We start from the raw sequence: 20,712 nt of genomic DNA, 5'->3' as shown, positions 1-20,712 counted from the left end.
TCTGAAACACCGCCCCAAAGAGGAAAGGGAGAACCTCAGGATGTGCTCACGGTGGCGGGCGAGGGGCACGCAGCCGGGCACGCGTTGTAGAGAATCTGTGGCTGGTCTCCCGAAGGAGCAGACGTCACCATGAAGGATTTTCGGGTTTTTCTAGATGGGAGGAGAGGCGAGAATTAGGGCACATGAGAGCTTCTCCTAGAAATAGCTACCTGAGGACCTGTTCTTCCCGTTTTCCCAGGGCGCACAGAGCTTCCCTCCTGCTCTCCACCCAGAGCTCGGCTGGGGGCTGCGGGCCGGGAGCTGCGGCAGCTCCCGAGCCGATCCCTGCGGGGGCTGATGGCGAGGGCCAGGCTTCACGGCCCCCTTGGTGGAAAGCGCCGTCCCCTCTCCACTGCTTTTGTCTCCCCTGTTGCCTTCGGGTTTCTGTCGAACATCCTTCTACGTGCATTGTTGGTTATTGTCCTGGAGCCTGTGGACGGGTGGGGTGCTGTTTAAGGACTGGAGAGGGAGCATTCTCCAGCCTTTGGTTTAAAGCGCCACTCTTGGTTTGGTGGGGTGCTTTTGTTTGGGAGATCCCTTAGGTCTCCCCCACCTCCCCCGCCCGACGAGAAGGGCGGCGGGCAGCTCACGGTCCTTCCCGGATCGGGCGAGGCTTTGGTGACGTGTTTCCCTGGGGGCCGGCCTGCCTTTCCCAGAACAGAACAGGAGCGGAGTTCAGAAAGGTGACTTTCCCCGCCTCCCGCCAGAAGCCCCAGCGGAGTTTTCTGCTTGCCTCACCCTCAAAACCTGGTGGCGAGGGTGCCTCCCCTGCCGTCCTTAGCTCTCCTGGCCAAGGCTGCCACACCCGTTCTTGCTCCGATTTTCCACATCCGCCTGTGATCCTGACTCTGATGAATCTGAAAAGAGTTGTTTTTTTAGTTTGTTTCCCTTGTTTCTTATTTCTTTTCTTTTTTTTTTTTTTTTTTTTTACGACCACACCCACAGCACATGGAGGTTCCTAGGCTAGGGGTCGAATTGGAGCTATAGCTGCAGACCACAGCCACAGCCACGCGGGATCCGAGCCGAGGCTGCAACCTGCGCCACTGCTCATGGCAACGTCTGATCCTTAACCTGCCAAGCGAGGCCAGGGGTCGAACCTGAGTCCTCATGGATACGAGTCGGGTTTGTTACTCCTGAGCCACGACGGGAACGCCCCATTTAGCTTGCTTCTGGTTTCGGATGAGGGAGTGGGGATATCCAAGCCTTTCTGTGTTGGAGCAGAAACCAGAAGTGCCTTTGCAGTTGGTGTCTAACCAGCAGGGGCCAGATGTCTGTTTTTGTAGCAGGTCAGCCCTGATCGATGCAGTTTATGTTGCGGCGAGAGGCCGTGGGCTGGAGGAGAGCAGAGTGGCCTCTGAACAGATGCTCGCTTTGGTGGTAGGAGTGACGGTTTTTCCTCCTGGGACCCTGAGAATGGGCGGGAAGAGAGGAGATGAGTTTGGGAGAGGGTGGTGTCGACTTCGCTCATTCTGTAAATTGTAAGAGTTATTCTGAAGCATTTGAAGCATTCTTAAAGCACAGATAGAGGCTTTATTACAGACTATAGACGAAAGAATATAATAGATGTATAAAGAAAAAAAATAATAGAACATGGTAAAAAGTTACAAGTTGACAACCTGGTTAGTATGTGGGGGGTTTTGATGTTTTTTTGGTTGGTTTGTTTGTTTTTGGCTTTTTAGGGCCATATCTGAGGTATATGGAAGTTCCCCAGTTTAGGGGTCAGGTTGGTGCCACACATGCCAGCCACAGCCACATGGGATCTGAGCTGTGCCAGTGACCTACATAACCGCTCTCGGCAACGCCGGATCCCTAACCCACTGAGCGAGGCCAGGGATCAAACCCTCGTCCTCATGGACACTAGTTGGGGTCGCTACCACTGAGCCACGACGGGAACTCCCTAGTGTGTGGGTTTTATTTCTAGAAAACAAGTACCCAGAACCTGTCATGCTGAGGAGTCTGGGGTTCCATTCTGTTGGCACGTATCATACATTATTTAACTGATGTGCCACCTGTGCCTGGACACACACACCTTGCCAGCCAGTGTTCTCTTTGGAGCACAGGAGAGTATTATACTCACCCAAGCCTATGGAGTAGGTGTCCCCGTTAACCCCACACAGGTGCGATTACCTGCAGAGAGGGGACGTACCTTCGCAGGTGTGCGTAGCTAAGAGGCCTGTGTGGCACCATTGCAGCTCCTTGCAGATTCTTTGACCTTTGCCCCGTTCGTTCGTGTCCCTTGAGTCATCTGGGCGATCCCAATACAGAGCACCCTGCTTTGTGGAGATGCCCCAGCCTCCTCTTCCAGCCTTTCATCTTCTTCACGGGCTCTGCCGAAAGATCTGTGTTCTGTCACTAGGAGATGGGCGGTGTGAAAACCAGTGTCCTTTGGCAACCTGTTCTAGACGTTGTGTAAGAGTAAATTGTGTCTGTTCTGTGTCTAAAAGGGACTCCACTCCTCTGGTGGGGCCGGGCTAGGGTGGTGTAGAAATCTGTGGTTACAGCTTTTGTGCAGCTCAGAGGGCTTCTCGCTTTCAGGCCTTTGTCTACTCACACTGTTGCCTAAAATTGAGGTGGCCAGAGATCTTACTGTTCAATACATAGAGCAGTGATAGGATTTCTCCTGTCAACAGGCTACTTCTTCTCTCCCTTGCCCCTGTCAGCTAGCGCTGGATGACCCATCAGAAGGATGAAATCATTTTATTCTTCGCCAATAGTGAGTAAGTAGGTAGGAGTTCCCGTCATGGCTCAGGGAAACGAATCCGACTAGTAACCATGAGGATGCGGGTTCAATCCCTGGCCTTGCTCAGCAGGTGAATAAACCGCCGTTGCCGTGACTGTGGCGGAGGTCAGCAGCTGTAGCTGCCTGGGAACTTCCATATGCCCCGGGTATGGCCCTAAAAAGCAGAATAAATACATAAACAAGTAGATAAATGCAATGCTGCAGTGAAGAACTGGTATGCGATAGCCCTGTGTCAGAAACCCTAAAAGGGGGATGAGTAGTAAGGAACGCAAGACATGACTCCGCAACGCTGGGTCTTCACGATGAGGTTCAAGGTATGCCTGCCTCCTTGGCGAGGATGCTGTCTTAGTCATCTGGTGCCCAGAGCGTCAGATCTTGGCGCACATTGGCATCTGCCTCTCGTTGGCAGTATTAATTTTGATGTTCCTGTAAAGGTGGGGTCTGATTTCCCCTGTGCACTGCTCGTTTTTCTCTGTTGCTGCTTTAAAACTGGGTAAAGATCGTGTTTCCTCACCCACATATGTACCCTGGACGTCGCATGTGCTCGGGATCTCTGCCTTTCCTGTGCTGGTTGCAAACTCTGCCATGATGATCTTCCAGCTCTCACAGTCCCTCCATGTTGACCAGTTGGCACTTGGCATCCAAGAGACCTCCCTTTCCCTTCTGGCTTTCTTTTTAAATTTGTTATTGCTATGGACTCATGGATTCCAAGATTTTTTCGGCAGTTTATAATTGATGGCTGACCTTATTTTGATGCTTGAATCGTCCCGTGTTGGTCAGTGGGAGCTCCTTTGAGCTCATTTAGTCATTCACTCCTGTGCACTTCCTTACTCTCTCGGCTGACTGTATGTCCCAGGCTCATCTTGCACCTCGATGCCTCAGTTGTGGAATCAACAGCCATTTTTCTGAGGAGAATTCCTTCCCTCTAGTGGGTGTTAGAAACCGAGATCTGGGTGCGAAGTGTGCTCGTTGCCCTCGAGGTGTTATCTGAGTCCTTTCAGCCTAGGGTTGGGAGATAGATACATGTGTATTGCTTATAGTGTGTACACACACACATAGGCATGTGTGTATGTACAAAGACGCATACACAAATGAGCAAATGCAGTTACATTTGCATGTTTTGGGAGTGTGTGAGACCCCTGGCTCCCAGTAACGTCAACTATATACATCACACTTTCTCCGTCCTGTAATGCATCTAACATAGCTTTGGAATTATTAGAAATTTTATAAATGTATAACTTTATATTATACATTTACATTATACATTAATGTATTATTGTAAGTAAAGTTAAATATTATTGTTAGAATTATGAAATATATTTTTAAACACACAGAAAAAATGACCACACTAAAAAGAGTTTAGAGTTTGTAGTTTTACCATTCATCTCATCTCCTGATTTTTTTTTTTTTTCCCTATTCTGTACATTGCGGAAAAACGTAGAGATTCTGGGTTCTGTTATCCTCTTAAGATGTGGCATTCTAGCAGGCAGTTAAATTCCTGATGAATCACCCTGATTTTGTGGAGGCTTAGTGTTAGCCTTTTTTTCTGGTGGATCTATTTTGGTTTTGCCCTTAATCCTGTGACTTAGTCCTTATTCCTAAATTTCAGCGGGAAGCCGGTGATGGCTGTCAAGCTTTTGTAACTTGGTGGGAATTGAATTCCAAACTCTGTATCCCCAACACTGTATCCTGTGAGAATATCTACTAAGTTATCCAGCTTTCCATCTGTTGCTTCTCCTGCCATTTCCTAGTCTCACCCTGGGCGTGTGCAATTGAGGTGTTAGCCAACAATTTGAAGGAAATTAGTATACAGATTTAGGGTCTGCTTCCTGGCGTGAGTATTCCACAGTACCCATTCTTATGTTGATGGAAGATTGGGTTGGTTTTAGTGTGGAGACACCATGAATAAAATTAGTGTGAACATTCTTGTGCATGTCTGTTGGTGAACAAATGGACTTATTTCTCTTGAAAGAATATCTAGGAAGAATTGCTGGGTCATAGGGTAATCAGATTTATCAGATACTATCAGTTTGGCCTTTTCTGGAATGTTTTATAAATGGAATCATACAATATGTAGCTTTCATTGAGCATAATGTATTTGAAATTCTTCCTCTTTTTTTGGCCACCCTCTGGCATTTGTAGTTCCTGGGCCAGGGATCAGATAGAGCTACAGTTGCAACCTAAGCCACAGCTGCAGCAATGCTGGATCCTTAACCCACTGCATCAGGCCAGGAATCAAACCTGTGTCCCAGCACTTCCAAGATGCCACTGCCTGCTGCACCACAGCAGGAACTCCTCATCAGTGTTTCTATGTCTAGTTCATTTCTTTTCATCAGGTAGTATTTTGTTAAATTTTTGAAATGGGTATTTAAAATACTGATTTTTCACACTCTTTTCTAATATATGAATTTTGAGGCTATAAAACTTCCTCTAACCACAGCTTTAGCTGCATCTTACATGTTTTATATGTTCTGTTTTCTTTATCATTTCATTTCAGAATCATTTTAACTTCCATTGTGATTTCTTCTTTGACATATGTTATTTAGAGGTCTCTTTCATTTCCAGTATGTGGGCATTTTCTAGTTACTTTTTTGTTCATGATTTCTAGCTTAATTGTGTGTTAAAGAGCATCTTATGTATAATTTCAATTTTTAGATATATAGGGAGGCTTTCTTTTGGTCCCTTTTTAATATTTTGTGTTTGTGCTTTAAAATGAAGTTATTGGATATGCTTTATATATATGGTATATATAGTGTATATATGTAGATAATATGTGCTTTATTTGTGTTAGGTAGCATTCTTTGTATGTTCACTAGATCAAGTTTATCATATTATTCAGGTCGTCTGTATCTGTACTGATTCTTTTGCTTGTTCTTTCAGTTGCCTAAGAGTGGTATATTAAAATCTCCTAATTTGGTTTTGGTCTAAATATGTTAAGACCACTTGTGTGCATGTGTAGATTTTTCTGTCTTCCAGATGAACTGAACCTTTTGCATTAAAAAATGACTGCCTTGTCTCTAATAGTGCCGCTTGACCTCTGTATTTTGTCTTGATTGTTAAATTTTAATGTACCTACATCAGCTTCCTTTTGATTAGTGTTTACCATCTGTCTTATTTCATCGTTTTCCTCTCAACCTTTCTGTACTAAGGTGTGTTTCTTGTAAGCATTGTTCTTTTAAACCTAAGCATCTTGATCTTTTAATTGAACTATATAGTCTGGTTACATTCAGTGTAATTACTTTCTGCTTTCTACTCTCCTATAGTAATTTCTTCTCAAGTCCTCTTTCTGACTCATTATTAGCTTGATAGTTACATGCACTTTATTTTCTCAGTGGCTACCCCAGAGATTTCAACAAGCACTTTTTTTTATTAGAGTCAGTTATTGGCACTTTACTTGCATCTGTGGTAATCCAAGAACTTTGGAACCACTGTATAATTCTGTAGTATAACTTCTGTTTGTCTCACTTGTTTTCATCCGACGGGATGGATCATAATCAAAGGTAGAATAATTACAGCCTCGTGTAAGACATTAATCAGAACTTGTAGCGCTGTGGTTGGTTAAGTCACAAGCGAGACTTTCGAAGGAACATTGGATGCAGTGCTCACCCTATCACTCACTTGGCATTGTGCCTCTGCGCACGTCGCTTGCTTCAACAGTTTCAGTATTGACTAGCTGCATCCAGGGACTTGGAGGGACAACCATTGAGAGCTATTCTTAGGTGCCGGCAAAGCCCGTCAAGTTGGGTCACATGTTGGTCACTGGCCTGACCCTGTGCTAATTCAGTGTTGGTGACTCCAGGCAGAGGACATACGTGGTATCCTGTCTGGGTGTAGGTTGCTCTTACATGTTCTCCGCCTCACATGGGGCATGTGCGACACGGGGTCCTTTTTCCAGTGACCCTTTTAATCAGCTTTACTTCCATCCATACGGTGTAGCTTTAGCTCAGGGGTGGGTTGGCTTCCACCTAGTCGTTTTGGGGTCTGAGTCCCCTCGAAACCCCACGGAGGAGACAGTGTGAGGCTCCGTCACTGCTCTGCACCCTCTGGAAATAATAAATGTCCCCAAGATCCACGATCAAGTGTAAACGCAGAAGAGTGTTGATGCCTACCTGCTCTGTGCCACTCGAGGCCGCTAGTAGGTTCAGCCGGGTTCCTCTCAGTGTATACTGCGCATCGATGGAGAATTATCTAGTTGAAAATAGATTAATAGGCCACTGACGGATCTGTATTTCAGATGGAAACTTTCTGTGTTCACCCGAGTAAGACTCTTGAACTTTCGTGGTTGAATTTTTAAAGTCCATACTGCCTATTGGCCGGATGTGCGTCTTCATACAGTCTTGTCCAAAATGTTGGCCGGGTGTGTTCACAGTTTCTCAAATTAGAGCGGTACTGCTGGTAGCTATTATCTGTATGAATTCTAGGGGAAAATTAATGGTAGACGTTGATTTTTAGTTGACTCGAGTTCATGATTTTGAAAAATGTGTGTGTATTTTTGCTGCACTGCACAGGGAACTGTATCCAGTCACTTGTGATGGAACACGATGCAGGATAATGGGAGAAAAAGAATATAAATATATGTACGACTGGGTCACTTTGCTGTACAGTAGATATTGACAGAACACGGTAAATCAACTGTAATGGAAAAAGAATTTTAATTCTTTCGAAAAAGAAAAATATATATTTGAATTCCTTTCCTACTGCTATTGAAGAATATAATTTATTCAGACTGCATCGCATTACTGTATTTACTGTGAGTTTTTTCCCAAAATATTAACCCAAACCCTAAAAGGGAGAAAAGGAAATGACTGATCCAGTCCACACGATGCTGTGATTTCTGGGGTCCACGCGCTGGTTCCTGTTGGGGCATTTATTTAGTTCTGCTCCATTGGAATCTGGGCTGTGCTTTCTCAACTCCACCCTCTTCTTTCAAGAAATCTTTTCTTCCCAAAGGTAACTCACGGAAAAGTGGGTTGCAGGGCTGAGCGTCCCACGTGTGCGAGACCACATCTCAGGCGCATAGGGGCACTTGCTGTATTTAAGAACAAACCTCTGTAGGTTGAACATAAAGGCTGTTTTCATTTTCTGCCTCGGGATGTACTTTTGGCAGCTGGCATCATCACAGCAGAGATGGGTTTTAATCCTCCTATGACTGAGGACTCAGTGGCTGCTGCTCTGAGGTTGGCATGTAAATTCCAACCGGGAGGGAGGGAGTAGCAGGTCCCCCACGCCTGCCCGCCGCCGCCGCCCGCAGAGTGAATGGGCCGCTTCACCGGTCTGCCCCCCACGGGGCAGGGGGGGCGGGGCGGGCCTTCGCCGGGTCACCGCACAAGCGCATACTTGGTTTTGCAACGCATGTCTCCGGCATCCCTGTTAGAGAAGGTTGCAGAAAGAAAGTTCATTGCAACATCCAAAAAAAAAATGAGCACTTTGCTTCTGACCTGAATCGCTCCGAATGATTTCAGCAGAATGATTTTTTGACTTTGTGTTTTTCAGTACGTGTGATTTGCCTGCAAGAGAGTGCTGGTTGTCAAGTCATTGACGTAGTTTTTGTTGTTGTTTGTTTTTCATCTCTAAGCTCCAGTTACGTGTAGGTTTGAACTAGATGTGAAGGGAACCCAGGTGATCTCAGTACCGGAAATGTCACTGATGTGGGAATGCTCTTGGTCCTGTAAAGACTTTGCTCGGGGGGAGCTCTGGTTCGTTTCATGCTGAGATTCAGGAGAACTGCGTCACGGGGTAGATCAGAGGTTCTTAGACTCCCGTGGTGCTTAGGGATTTATAGGTGCCTGTGACCTCATGGTTACATCCTTACGGCAGGTGCTCTGTCCCCGCCCCACCCCACCATGCTTATTTTAAGCAGCAGTGTTCACGGTGGGCTCAGGGCTGGGGAGCTGGTTTTTTATCTGGGACACCGAGGGCGGGAAGGACGTTGTACACTGGGATTTGGAAAGTTCCCTGGCACCTGTGAGGTGAAGATCCAGAAGAGGGCCAGCTGGGGGTCATGAGAAATAAGAGCTTGAGAGAGGAGGGCGGCTCCTGAGAGGCCCAACTGGCAGGTGTCAGTGTGGGGGAAGGGGGCTGGGGAGACCCCGCCCGCTCCTCTGATAGAACAGGTTACCTGGTGAACATAGACTTTGCTGTCATGCCCAGTGCCTTCTCTCCTGGCAGTGGAGAGCTGGCATAGGTTGCCCAAGGAACCAGGATGAGTAAGAGGCGTGGCTCCACCCTAGAGGTGGCCCGGGTGATGGCGCAAGGGAGCGAGTCTTTGTCATCGGGTGTGACGCAGAGGTGAGGTGTTCGACCCTCGTCACTGGCTGGGGTCGGAGAACACGGGTGAGTTCACCCTGTAGTGACACTGGTCTGAGGTGCCCGATGGGACAGCCAGGCGGACGTGTTCCGGGCGCGTTGCGTTTCCGAGTCTGAAGGCGAGGGAAGAGGCCGGGCTGGGCCCCCTTAGAACCCCATATCTTAAGATGTTTCCAGAACCAGCGTGGTCGCTTGGTTCGCATTAGAGGCACTAGCTGAAGCCACAGTCTGGGCCGTAGTCCTCCTCTTTCCCCACATCTGCCTAAGTTGTCATTTCCTTTTCCTGCTTTTTAGGGCCGCACCCGCAGCACATGGAGGTTCCCAGGCTAGGGGTTGAATCAGAGCTGCAGCCTACACCACAGCCACGGGGTCCAAGCCACTTTGCAACCTGCACCACAGCTCACAGCCACGGCAGGTCCCCAACCCCTGAGCGAGGCCAGGGCTCCAACCCGCATCCTCATGGATCCTAGTCGGGTTTGTTCACCGCCGAGCCACGGCAGGAGCTCCCTGAGTTGTCATTCCAGCCTTCCTCCTCCACAGCCTCTCGACGGGCCCACAGCACGCCTCTTCCCCTCCGCCCAGCACGTCGTCTTGTTTGGTGTGATCTCGTGGTGGTTCCGAATGATTCCCTCTCTCCCCGTTCTTGGGTATCAGGCCCAGCTGGCGGGTCAAGTTCCTTGGTGACCTGGAGAAGCCCTGCCGCACAGCCCAGGAGGCCGCCGGCCTTGCAGGTCCCACGGTCCTCTCGCTGCTTTTCGGAGCAAGGCTCTTTTGTCCTGGAGCATTCTCTCCCGTGTAGCTGTTTGGGAGACTGGTACGGTCCCCGGAGAGGACGGCTGTCCCTGCTGCCCAGAATGATTCAGGAGCTGCTGGGAGAAAATGAAAATTATCTTTATCCTTTATGCCAGGCAGATCATCAGATTCCTTGCGGGATTCGATAAAGAGAAGTCATTTGCTCCTGGAGTCAGTACAATAACCAAGAGAATCTCTTGTAGGAGAATTCAGAAATTAAACCAGGTAGATAGGATTCGGCTCCGGGCGTGGGTAGATAGCACCCAGTGTGACCGCAGACAGCGTGGGCCGCTTTCGGTGAGCGAGCGGGGAGAGCCACTTCGCTCTGGGCTGTGTCCCTCTGGTGCCCACCCCGCCTGGGGGCCATGGGACCAGGCCTCACCCCACTGCTTTACTTCTCTGAGTCTCTTGACAAAAACCACACAATGGCCTTTCCCCCCAACACATCTGGTTTTGTTCACAGGCCAGGTTCTCATAGAGATTTCGAGCATCCACAAGAAACTCAACGAGAGCCTTGATGAAAATGTACGTGAGCTCTTTTTGTAGTTACCACGTGTCCTTATTTTATTTTTATGCAAGCCTCCAACCTGGTATGAATTCTTTCCTTTCCTTGTGTGAACAGTTCAAAAAATTCCACAAAGAGATTATACACGAGCTGGAGAAGAAGACAGACCTCGACGTGAAATACATGAACGTGAGTACCTGCTTCTGCTGCGCCTCCGTGGGGTTTCGGGGCGGCCGTCGAGCCTGAGGAGAACCCACCCCCCGAGCTGACTCAGCCGCCAGTGTGGATGGAGCCGTTGTGTGTCCTCGGCTGCGGAATCGACGCGGTCCCTTTGGGCTGAGCGGGCTTGTTCTCCCCAACACTTGGGCTCGCTGCTAAAAAGCGTGGGAAGACATGCTGCAGGGACTCACGCATCCCCGGAAACACGGCTTTCAGAGAACAGCCATATGTGGGTGGCACCTGCAGCTGGGTTCGGGCAGCTGTTGCTTTCACAGACCAGCTCCTGAGGACATGAGCTGGGTGCAAGGGTGCCCGGGGCACCCGGGCCCGTCCTCAGAGCCCTGCCCCCAGCAGCGTTCTCCTTCCCTCAGCTCTTTCCGTGTCCCCTGCCTGCTCAAGAGCAGCTGCTTTCTTTGCCACCCAGAGTCCCCTCTTCTCACTAAGACGCCCATGTGGCAGTCGGGGATGCAGATGTCCCTGAACCCCCCCTGCTGTCCTGCGTGCTCTGTGTGCCCCAGAGGGAGCCCCACAGCCCCCGAGGGGGATGTAATGCCAGGCGCTGTCCACCTGTTAGCTGATTTTTGCCCCCATGGAAACGCTGTCTCTGTCACGAGGCACTCCTCTGTCCTCGCTGTATGCACGAGAGGATAAACGTGAACTTTTTTTTTTTTTTTTTTTAGCTGCATGCCTGGCAGGCAGAAGTTCCCCGGCCAGGGACTGAACTTGAGCCACAGCAGTGACAGTGCCAGATCCTAAACCACTAGGCCACCAGGGAACTCCAACATGAATGTTTTAAAAAAACCAAGGCGTTGGGAGTTCCCCTTGTGACCCAGCAGGTTAAAGACCCGACATTGTCTCCAGGAGGATGTGTGTTTGATCCCTGGCCTCGCTCAGTAGCCTAAGGATCCGGCACTGCTACAAGCTGCTGCCTAGGTCAGAGGTGCAGCTCAGACCTGGTGTTGCTGTGGCTGCCGTGTGGGCCGGCAGCTGCAGCTGTGATTCCACCGATAGCCTGGGAACCTCCATATGCTGCGGGTTCGGCCCTAAAAAAGAAACACCACCAACAAAGTCACGGCTGAGATCACACAGGAAATGAGGGAAGAAGCCAGAAGTCTGCCCCAGCTCTGCAAGGCTCCAAAGCAGCCTGCCTCACAGCACCCAGAATCGCCAGAAGCGATGGCTTTGGTCATTCTGTTTCTGGAAATTGTTAAGTCATAACCGCAGCCAGGAGCCTGTGACTTAATACTGCTTATTCACTAAAGCCCTTTCTGACCACCCAGGGTCCAAAAACCTTAGCGGCAAAAAGGAAGAAGAGACGTGGCCTTGAAGGGAGGGGGTGGTGTGACGTGGGGGTGCCTGTCGCCAGGCCAGGGCTGTGTGAGGTGTGGGGCCTCGCCCAGCGGAAGCAGCAGCAGGAGGACCGGCCTGAGAGCTGGCCTGGCGCTGCAGGACACCCAGTGCGACCTTTAACTTACAGGCGACTCTGAAAAGATACCAAGCCGAACACCGGAATAAACTGGATTCTTTGGAGAAATCTCAAGCGGAGTTGAAGAAGATCAGAAGGAAAAGTCAAGGAGGACGAAATGCACTGAAATACGAACACAAGGAGATGGAGGTGAACTTCGCAGCACCGTTTTCGTGGGGCTCGGGGGGCGGGGCTCCATCAGCCGCTCCTGTATCCATCCCCGGAGTGCGGCTGTCGGAGGGCGTGCGGCTGTCGAAAGCTGAAAATAAGCCCTTGGACTCGGTGTGAGCTGAAGGCTGCAGAGCTCCCCAGGGTTAAGAATCATGAGTCAAGAGCACTGGCGTTTTCTCCCGTCTCAGGGCGGGTACCGTAAGCGTTACATCCCCACTTTACAGATGGGGAAAGGGAGGCTTAGGTTAAGCCACGTGATTGGCACTTGGAACAGGAATGTGACCTTGAACTCTCTGGTTCCAGAGCCCATGATTTTCCAGTCGAACCCCATCGTGTCCCTGGAGTACAGAGTCATATTTTGTGCAGATTGCCCGGTGGAATGTAAGGCTTTTGGCAGCCTCTCTCCACACGGCGGGAGTCAGGGATCTTGGTGGCTCAGGTCAGGTGACAGCTTGGTTAGTCGGTCTAATGTTTATCTGCACTTAGCATGTACTCCGTTATCAGGATAATGCAAGTGTAAAGGTGGCCAAAGCTCAGGCTGGGGGTAGTAGCTCTTTGATTCCTCATGTCACACTTGCATAATTATTATTTATCTTCCTAGTATGTAGAAACCATTACCTCTCGCCAGAATGAAATCCAGAAATTTATTGCAGACGGCTGCAAAGAAGCCCTGCTGGAAGAGAAGAGGCGCTTCTGCTTTCTGGTGGACAAACACTGCAGCTTTGCGAGTCACATACAGAATTACCACGTGCAGGTGGGTGTGATGGCAGATCGTGTGGCACGAACTAACATTACTCGTATTTTCAGGTCCTTAAAATACTGCACCTTCCCTACCTGCCCCAGTAGAAAGCGATGGGCCTAATTTGCCAGTGAAGACTCCAGGGAAATGGGTGTGGGTTAACTTCCAGCGAGGTAGATGGAACTCCTGCTGTGGCGCGATGGCATCAGCAGCGTCTCTGGAGCCCTGGGACACAGGTGCCATCCCCAGCCCGGCACAGCGGGTTAAGGATCTGGTGGTGCTGCGGCACAGGCCGTGACTCTGGCTCCGATCTGATCTCTGGGCCGGGCGATTTCATATGCTGCAGGGTGGCCGAAAAAGAAAGAGAGGGAGGGGGCAAGAGATGTAGATGAATTGTCAAATGCCTGCCTATAATGTTTAATTTAGTAGCACATCCATATTTAATCAATAGCTGAGAAGCGGGCCTTTCTTCCTTTTCTCACCCATGAGTCAGCCTTTTCTCAGATTCTCTGATGCACCTTCCGCATCAGTGTCCTCACCAGAGCCACCGGGAGAGTCCAAGCCGGCCCCAGGACTCCCAACACCCCCCCCCCCCCCGCCGCCCCCCAGTCGCCGCCTCCACTGCGTGGTCTGAGATGCTCGCCTTGGGGAGTCCGTGTAGACGGTGTCCCTGGAGATTCGGCCCCAGGCTTCATTCACCACATCAGGCCAATTGGTGGCAGTGACCTTTTCACTCCTCTTTAAGGGCTATGTTTATTCATCAGCTGCAAGGAGGCTTTATCGCCCTCCTCGGCGTGTGCAGCTGTGAGGTTTAACCCCCAGAAATCATTCCAAAATTTCCTTTTTTTTAATTTTATTATTATCATGAATTCTATTGCACTTACATAAGCATCCGAAACAAGCATTGAGGAGTTCCCGTCGTGGCTCCGCACATAATGAACCTGACTAGTATCTACGAGGACACAGGTTCGATCCCTGGCCTTGCTCAGTGGGTTAAGGATCCGGCATTGCCGTGAGCTGTGGTGTAGGTCACAGATATGGCTCCGATCTGGTGTTGGCTGTGGTGTGGGCCGGCAACTGCAGCTCCAGTTCGAACCTTAGCCTGGGAACCTCCATATGCCATGAGTATGGCCCTAAAAAGACAAAAACAACAACAACGAAAAGAGACTGTTTAAAGAAAAAAAAAAAAAAGCATTGATTGAAGCCAAATATTCATTTTTATTCATCATAAAGTTATTTAGAGCATGCTCTGTGAAAATGAGAAGCTTTGTGGGAGTTCCTGCCGTGGCTCAGTGCTTAACAAACCCACCCGACTAGGATCCATGAGGATACAGGTTCAATCCCTGGCCTCGCTCAGTGAGTTAAGGTTCTGGCATTGCCATGAGCTGTGGTGTAGGTCGAAGACCCAGCTCAGATCAGGTGTTGCTGTGGAGCTACAGTTGCAACTGGACCCCTAGCCTGGGAACTTCCATGTGCCACACGTGCAGGCCTAAAAAGAAAGAAAGGGAGTTCCCGTCGTGGCTCAGTGGTTAACGAACCCAACTAGGAACCCTGAGGTTTCAGGTTCGATCCCTGGCCTTGCTCAGTGGGTTAAGGATCCGGCGTTTTCATGAGCTGTGGTGTGGGTCACAGATGCGGCTCAGATCCTACGTTGCTGTAGCTGTGGTGTAGGCCAGCAGCTACAGCTCCGATTCGACCCCTAGCCTGGGAACCTCCATATGCCACGGGTGCAGCCCTAGAAAAAGACAAAAAGAAAAAAGAAAGAATTTCAGGAAAGGTCACCTCTTCCCTTTCCAACTAGACTGCTCTCCGAAAGGCTCTGGGGAATCTGGGTCCAGCTGTAAGAAGAGCCAGGGACAGTCGCCTCGGGCTTGGGCTCTCAGAGCTGTCATTCTTCCTCCGTCCGCTCTGCACCCCAGCTGCCTGTAGCCAGGGCATCCCCTCAGCACTGGCCTGGCTTTGAGGAGCCCCCACACTCTGCCGCTGTCCCTCTGTCCCAGAGGGGACCTTCTCAGGGCAGATCCAATCATTTCCCTCACGAGCACATCAGTCGGTTTCCCTGGGGTCTCGTCCCCCCTGGTCCTGCAGCAAGGTCAGAGGAGTGGGAGGAAGACAGTGGGGACTTCGGGGGCCCTGGGACAACAGCCGCTTGATACAGAGTGTCCCACCTTTCCCTTTTAGGTTTCTGTTTTGGCCGCACCTGCGGCACATGGACGTTCCCAGGCCAGGGATCGAATCCAAGCCGCAGCCGCAGGCACGGGGGATCCGTAGCCCCACTGCACCAGACTGGGGATTGAACCTGTGCTGCCGCTGCAGAGTCAGCTCGGATCCTTAACCCACTGTAATGCGGCAAGAATGCCCCCTTTTAGTTTTTGAACTTATTCTGAATTATTTACAATTCTTTTCTTCGTCTTAAACTCTGGGTTTTTTGTTTGGTTAGTTTGTTTGCTTTTTAGGGCTGCACCTTCAGCATATGAAAGTTCCCAGCTGGCAGTGGAATCCGAGCTACAGCTGCCGGCCTCCACCACAGCCACAGCCACACCAGATCTGAGCCACGTCTGCGACCTACACCACCTCTCACGGCAACACCAGATTCCCTACCCACTGATGGAGGCCAGGGATCGAACCCACGTCCTCATGGATACTAGTCGGGTTCATAACCTGCTGAGTCATGCCAGGAACTCCCTAGGCTTAAACTCTGTGTTCACACAGCAGCAGATGGAAAATTTCTATTGAACGGGAGCAGCGGATGCCCTAAGATGCTTCAGCCCCTCACTGAATTGACCTCACAGCTCCCACACTCTGGCGATAAGCCTGGGATACGGTAGTCGTCTGGCTTCGTGTCGTTTCTGTAATTATTGCCCTTCTCACCACACACGTTTGTCTTTGGTGTCCTTTCTTTTGAATTCCTAGTCTGCAGAGCTGATCAACTCCAAACTGCCGAGGTGGCAGGAGACCTGCGGCGACGCCACGAAGGTGCCAGAGAAAGTCATGCATATGATCGAAGAAATCAGGACCCCGGCGACCACCCCCCTGTCTGGAACGCCGCTGCCGTCCCCCGTGGTCGAGAGAAGCAGCGTGGTAAGAACCGCTTGTCCCCAAGGTGTCAGTCTAAGAGGACCTGGCAAACTGTGCCCATCAGACCAGGGCCTTCGTCGTCCGTGGAAGCCACAGGGCCTGCGTGGCTTCTAGGACCGACCGTGTCTCCCTTTTATCCGTCGCCTTCGATGTGGGGACAGGGGTTGCGCATGTTTCTCTTTCCCACGCTCTTCAGCACTGGCGTCTCGGCTGTAGAGCTTTTCCTGTCGGTCCTTTCGCTGGGAATGATTCCAGCTTCTAAACGGCTTCCCAGTGAGGCAGCGTCACGTGTCTTAGGGACCCAGGGAGCCCCTCGGGGGCCGTTGGTCACGGTATCGGCCCCCTGGGGAGAAACAGGCCGCAAATACTCCGGGGAATGAGTGGGGGCGTTGTCGTGCACGCTTAGCACACGTGGCGACTAGAGTGCAACAGGTAGTTTGACACGCGTCAGTCGCCTTCCCTCTGCACACAGCGCCCTCCGAAGTGACGGCAAAGACGGTAAGCCCCCTGCCTCGCAGGCCCGGACAGGCGTGCGGAAGCACGAGAAGGTGAGAGACGGGACGAGAAGCGTCTCCGGGCTGAGAAGCGCCAGACCCCAGCGTGTGGAGGATGCGGCGGGCAGGGCAGGGCCCTCCGAGCCAGTGGAAGCGGGAAGGAGCCTGAGCGTCCCGATGCCGTGGGGTGGGGAGCTGGTTCAGATCATCCGGGCCTGTCGCTCCCCCGGCCCCGTCCCACCCGCGCTGAACAGCAGGGAGCAGGGGCTTGCGTCTGTGAACCAAAGCAGCAGTGTGTTTGCACGGAAGGGGTGCCGCCCGTTCCTGGACGCCGGCCTCACCTCTCCCCCCGCCTCACCGCGGGTAGTCGGCGATCATGACAAGAGGCCACGTGCAGACGGTCACTGTCAGCGGCAGTAGGGAGAACAGCGACTGCCGTCCGACTCTACGACGGCCAGGCAGCCCGCAGTCACTGAACAAGTGGCAAAATCCAGTCTCATAAAAAAGACGCGACGAAATGGGAGCTCTCATTAGGGCTCAGCAGGTTAAGAACCCGACATTGTGCTCATGAGGTTGCAGGTTCGACCCGGCCCTCCTCAGTGGGTTAAGGATCCCGCGTTGCTGTGGCTGTCGTGTAGACTGGCAGCTGCGGCACTGATTCAGCCCCTAGCCCAGGAACTTCCATATGCTGTGGGTGCGGCCCTAAAAAGAAAAGGGGGAAAAAAAAAAGCTGCTCCAAAATAAAAACCACCATGACCAGTAACGGAGGCCACGGAGCCAGCAGGGCAGAGGAGAGAGATGAAAGGATATTAGCTCCACAGAGAAGAGTCGGGTGTCTTGGAAATTTTTAATTGGATTATGGTTTATAGTTAAAATGATAGGTCTGGGGAGTTCCCGTCGTGGCTCAGTGGTTAACGAATCTGACTAGGAACCATGAGGTTTCGGGTTCCATCCCTGCCCTTGCTCAGTGGGTCAAGGATCCGGCATTGCCGTGAGCTGTGGTGTAGGTTGCAGATGCAGCTCGGATCCTTTGTTGCTGTGGCTCTGGCGTAGGCCTGTGGCTACAGCTCTGATTAGACCCCTAGCCTGGGAACCTCCATATGCTGCAGGAGCGGCCCAAGAAATGGCAAAAAAAAAAAAAGAGAGAGAGAAGACCAAAAATAAATAAATAAATAAATAAGAAGAACCCTTTAAAAAATAAAAATAAAATATGTCTGAGATTGGCTTCCTGATAATCCAGTCATGGGGAAGGCGGGTATGGGCTGTCAGTTGGGTTCATGGAGACTGGTTGTGCCACTTCCTCTACTTTTGTACCTGTTGGCAACTGGTCTCGCGTTAAAAGTTTTGTTTCTCATTTCCCCTCCTCCCCTCAAAAAACACCCCGAAACAATAGGTGGGCTCCACTGCTTGGGAAGTTAAGACAAAGAACTCTCCCCAAATGCAGTGCAAAAACAGAGGATTAAAAAAAAAAAAAGTCCAAGGGGATGAACACGTTAGAATTTTCAGACACGGGAGGCACGTCCGGCTGCCTGCGTGGCGTCATCGTCTCCTGGATCTCGGGTCCAAAGCTGCATCCCGGTGCTTTTCCCCCGCAACCTGCTTCCACGGCCTTTCCCATCCAGCAGATGCAAGCGTCATCCTTCCAGCACCTCAGACACCCGAAGTCAGCCCCCAGCCCGTCCGGGGACGTACCCTCCTGGTTCCCTCCGCCTGTGGTCCCTGCAGAGGTGACCGCCCTAACCTGGCCGTTCACACAGCAGGCAGAGTGATCCCGGGTGCGTGGAAAAGGCCAGGCCCTCCATAGCTTGCAGCATCTTAGCAAAATAGAGAGGATCCCGAAAACTTCCTGGGAGGGAAAGAAATGGGTCACGTACAAAGAAAAGAGAATCCTGCCGATAGCAGATTTCTTGTGAGGAAAACAAGATGTTAGAAAGTTGGAGCCGGGCCGTCACAATTCTGTCGAAAAACAATTTTAAATGTAGAGGCCCACAGCCAAGCAGCATTTAAAAGGGAGCCTAAAAATCCATAGACAGTAGATGCGTGCCTTTCAAGGGGCAGGGAAATAGGAAGTAGCTATTTAAAAAAAAAAATGGAGAAAATAATGTGGTATTCTTTTTCGTTCGTTCGTTCTTTCTGGTTGCATCTATGGCAGGCAGAAGTTCCTGAGTCAGGGACTGAACTGGAGCCACAGCAGGAACGACACCAGATCCTTTTCTTTTTTTTGTCTTTTCAGGGCCACACACATGGCATATGGAAGTCAGATCCTTACCCCACTGAGCAAAGCCAGGGATCGAACCCCCACATCCTCACGGATACTAGTCAGGTTCTTAACCTGCTGAGCCACCAGGGGACTCCAAGAAGATAGTAATCCTAAAATAATGCAAAATGGGCCGTCACCCTACAAACAAGAGAATTGGGGGAAGAAAATGGAATTTAAAGCATGTAATGCAGAATCGCCCTGGGACTCTAATTCCGTGTTACACTCCTTGTAAACTCATGAGAAGTTTTTCACAGGTCGGGCGAGACTATGACACCCTTTCTAAATACTCGCCGAAGATCCCCTCGGCTCCTTCCGCCAGAGCGACGACCAGCCCTTTGGTCGATATGTTTAATAACCCAGCCGCGGTGGCCCAGAATTCTGAGAAAATACAGAATTCCACAGGTAAGAGACTTAGCAGGTTGATGTCTCTTAAAAGTACATTTTTAAATGTTTAAACATTTGGGACAAGCATGCCGAGAGGTAAGGGCACACGTGTATAAAACACCCCCCCCCCACCCGTGTGGAGGGGCTCGCCTCTCGGCAGAGGTCCAGGCTCGTTGTGAAACCACAGGACGGTTTCTGGGGGACGCATTTGTTCTGACCCGCACCGGGTCTACACACTGATTGAGGTTTGCAGAGACAAACGTACTAGCGAAAGATGGTATGTTTTAAAGGAATGGGCTCTAGCTTAGAGCCTCAGGCTCTCTTCATTATTTGGTGGCAACTGTGATAAAATTTCTTGTTTTCACTGAACCGAACAATAGAAGTTCACGTGGCAAGATGACAGTTCTTCCTCTTCGTTTGAATGATATTCGGGGTTTTTCGTCATCTCTAACCAAGCACGTCATTCTTTCTGGAGACTTAAGTTCTAACAGCTACAATTTCTTAATCCAGATTACTCTATTTCGATAAATCGGGAGCAGTTCTTGTGGGCAGACATTCCAGGTGGCTTTGGTCGGGCTCCCCTGTGCCTGCACAGAGTCTGTGGCCCCCGGGACCTTGAGGCTGTGGGGGCGCCTGACCCCTGTGTCTTGGAGGGGTGGGGCGGGGGCGGGGAGTTGGTGGCACGGGCCCCTGGGTATGAAGGTGGTGCAGTGTGCTGCCAGCCAGAGCCCCGAGGTCCAGAGCACGGTGGCTGCCGGGGAGCAGACGAGACTCTCAGAGTGTCAGCTGCGAGGTTGGTCACCTGCGGTCATTTGCCTTTGAAAGACTATAAGCTGCTATGTGGCATAAAGCTAAAGCAGGCAGCGCTCCCCGGGAACTAACACGTGCTGGGGCGTGGCCATAAAAGAGACACACAGAGCTGTGTGCAGCCCCACCACTCAGACGATTCCTTGGTTCTTATTCATAAAAGCTGCAGAAAAGTCACTCAGGTAATTCCAGTATGCAGCGTATTGAGGAGATGCAAAGTTGATATCCTAATTAAGAATGTGCAAGAGTCATGCAGAAAGGGATTTTGCATTGTTTTAAAGTCAACAGTAGGAGTTCCCGTCGTGGCGCAGTGGTTAACGAATCCGACTAGGAACCATGAGGTTGCAGGTTCAATCCCTGCCCTTGCTCAGTGGGTTAAGGATCCAGCGTTGCTGTGAGCTGTGGTGTAGATCACAGACGCGGCTTGGATCCTGCGTTGCTATGGCTCTGGCGTAGACCGGCGGCTACAGCTCTGATTCGACCCCTAGCCTGGGAACCTCCACATGCCGATGGGGCGGCCCTAGAAAAGGCAGAAAAACAAAAAATAAAGTCAACAGTAAGCTAGCAAAATTTGAGGAGGGAAAAAAATCTCCATTCCAGTTTTTGCTTGGGGCAGGGGCCAGGGTGGGAAATACCAGGTTGTGTTAGTTGAGACACAGCCCAGCTCAGCATGAGGCCCTGGAGCCAGACCTCTCTCCCGAATCTGGGTCCTC

General features: G+C 50.7%; 1 protein-coding gene across 3 annotated transcripts in view; it reads left to right on the top strand.

Moving 5' to 3' along the window:
* Nucleotides 1-20,712, top strand: part of BAIAP2L1 (BAR/IMD domain containing adaptor protein 2 like 1) — a 95,707-nt gene that overhangs the window by 60,222 nt on the left and 14,773 nt on the right. For all 3 annotated transcript variants that reach the window (XM_003354447.5, XM_085016551.1, XM_085016550.1), the window contains exons 4-9: nt 10,341-10,402; nt 10,500-10,571; nt 12,079-12,216; nt 12,839-12,991; nt 15,890-16,057; nt 19,063-19,210. In XM_003354447.5, coding sequence (XP_003354495.2) covers nt 10,341-10,402; nt 10,500-10,571; nt 12,079-12,216; nt 12,839-12,991; nt 15,890-16,057; nt 19,063-19,210 — 741 coding nt within the window. The remainder of the gene's footprint in view (nt 1-10,340; nt 10,403-10,499; nt 10,572-12,078; nt 12,217-12,838; nt 12,992-15,889; nt 16,058-19,062; nt 19,211-20,712) is intronic.

Source organism: Sus scrofa, chromosome 3, assembly GCF_054392235.1.
Source record: "Sus scrofa isolate SSC_HxYL_T2T_F1_AM1 chromosome 3, Sscrofa_HxYL_maternal_Yorkshire_Landrace_v2.0, whole genome shotgun sequence".
NCBI classification, from domain to species: Eukaryota; Metazoa; Chordata; class Mammalia; order Artiodactyla; family Suidae; genus Sus; species Sus scrofa.
This window is presented reverse-complemented; position numbering and strand designations above follow the sequence as displayed.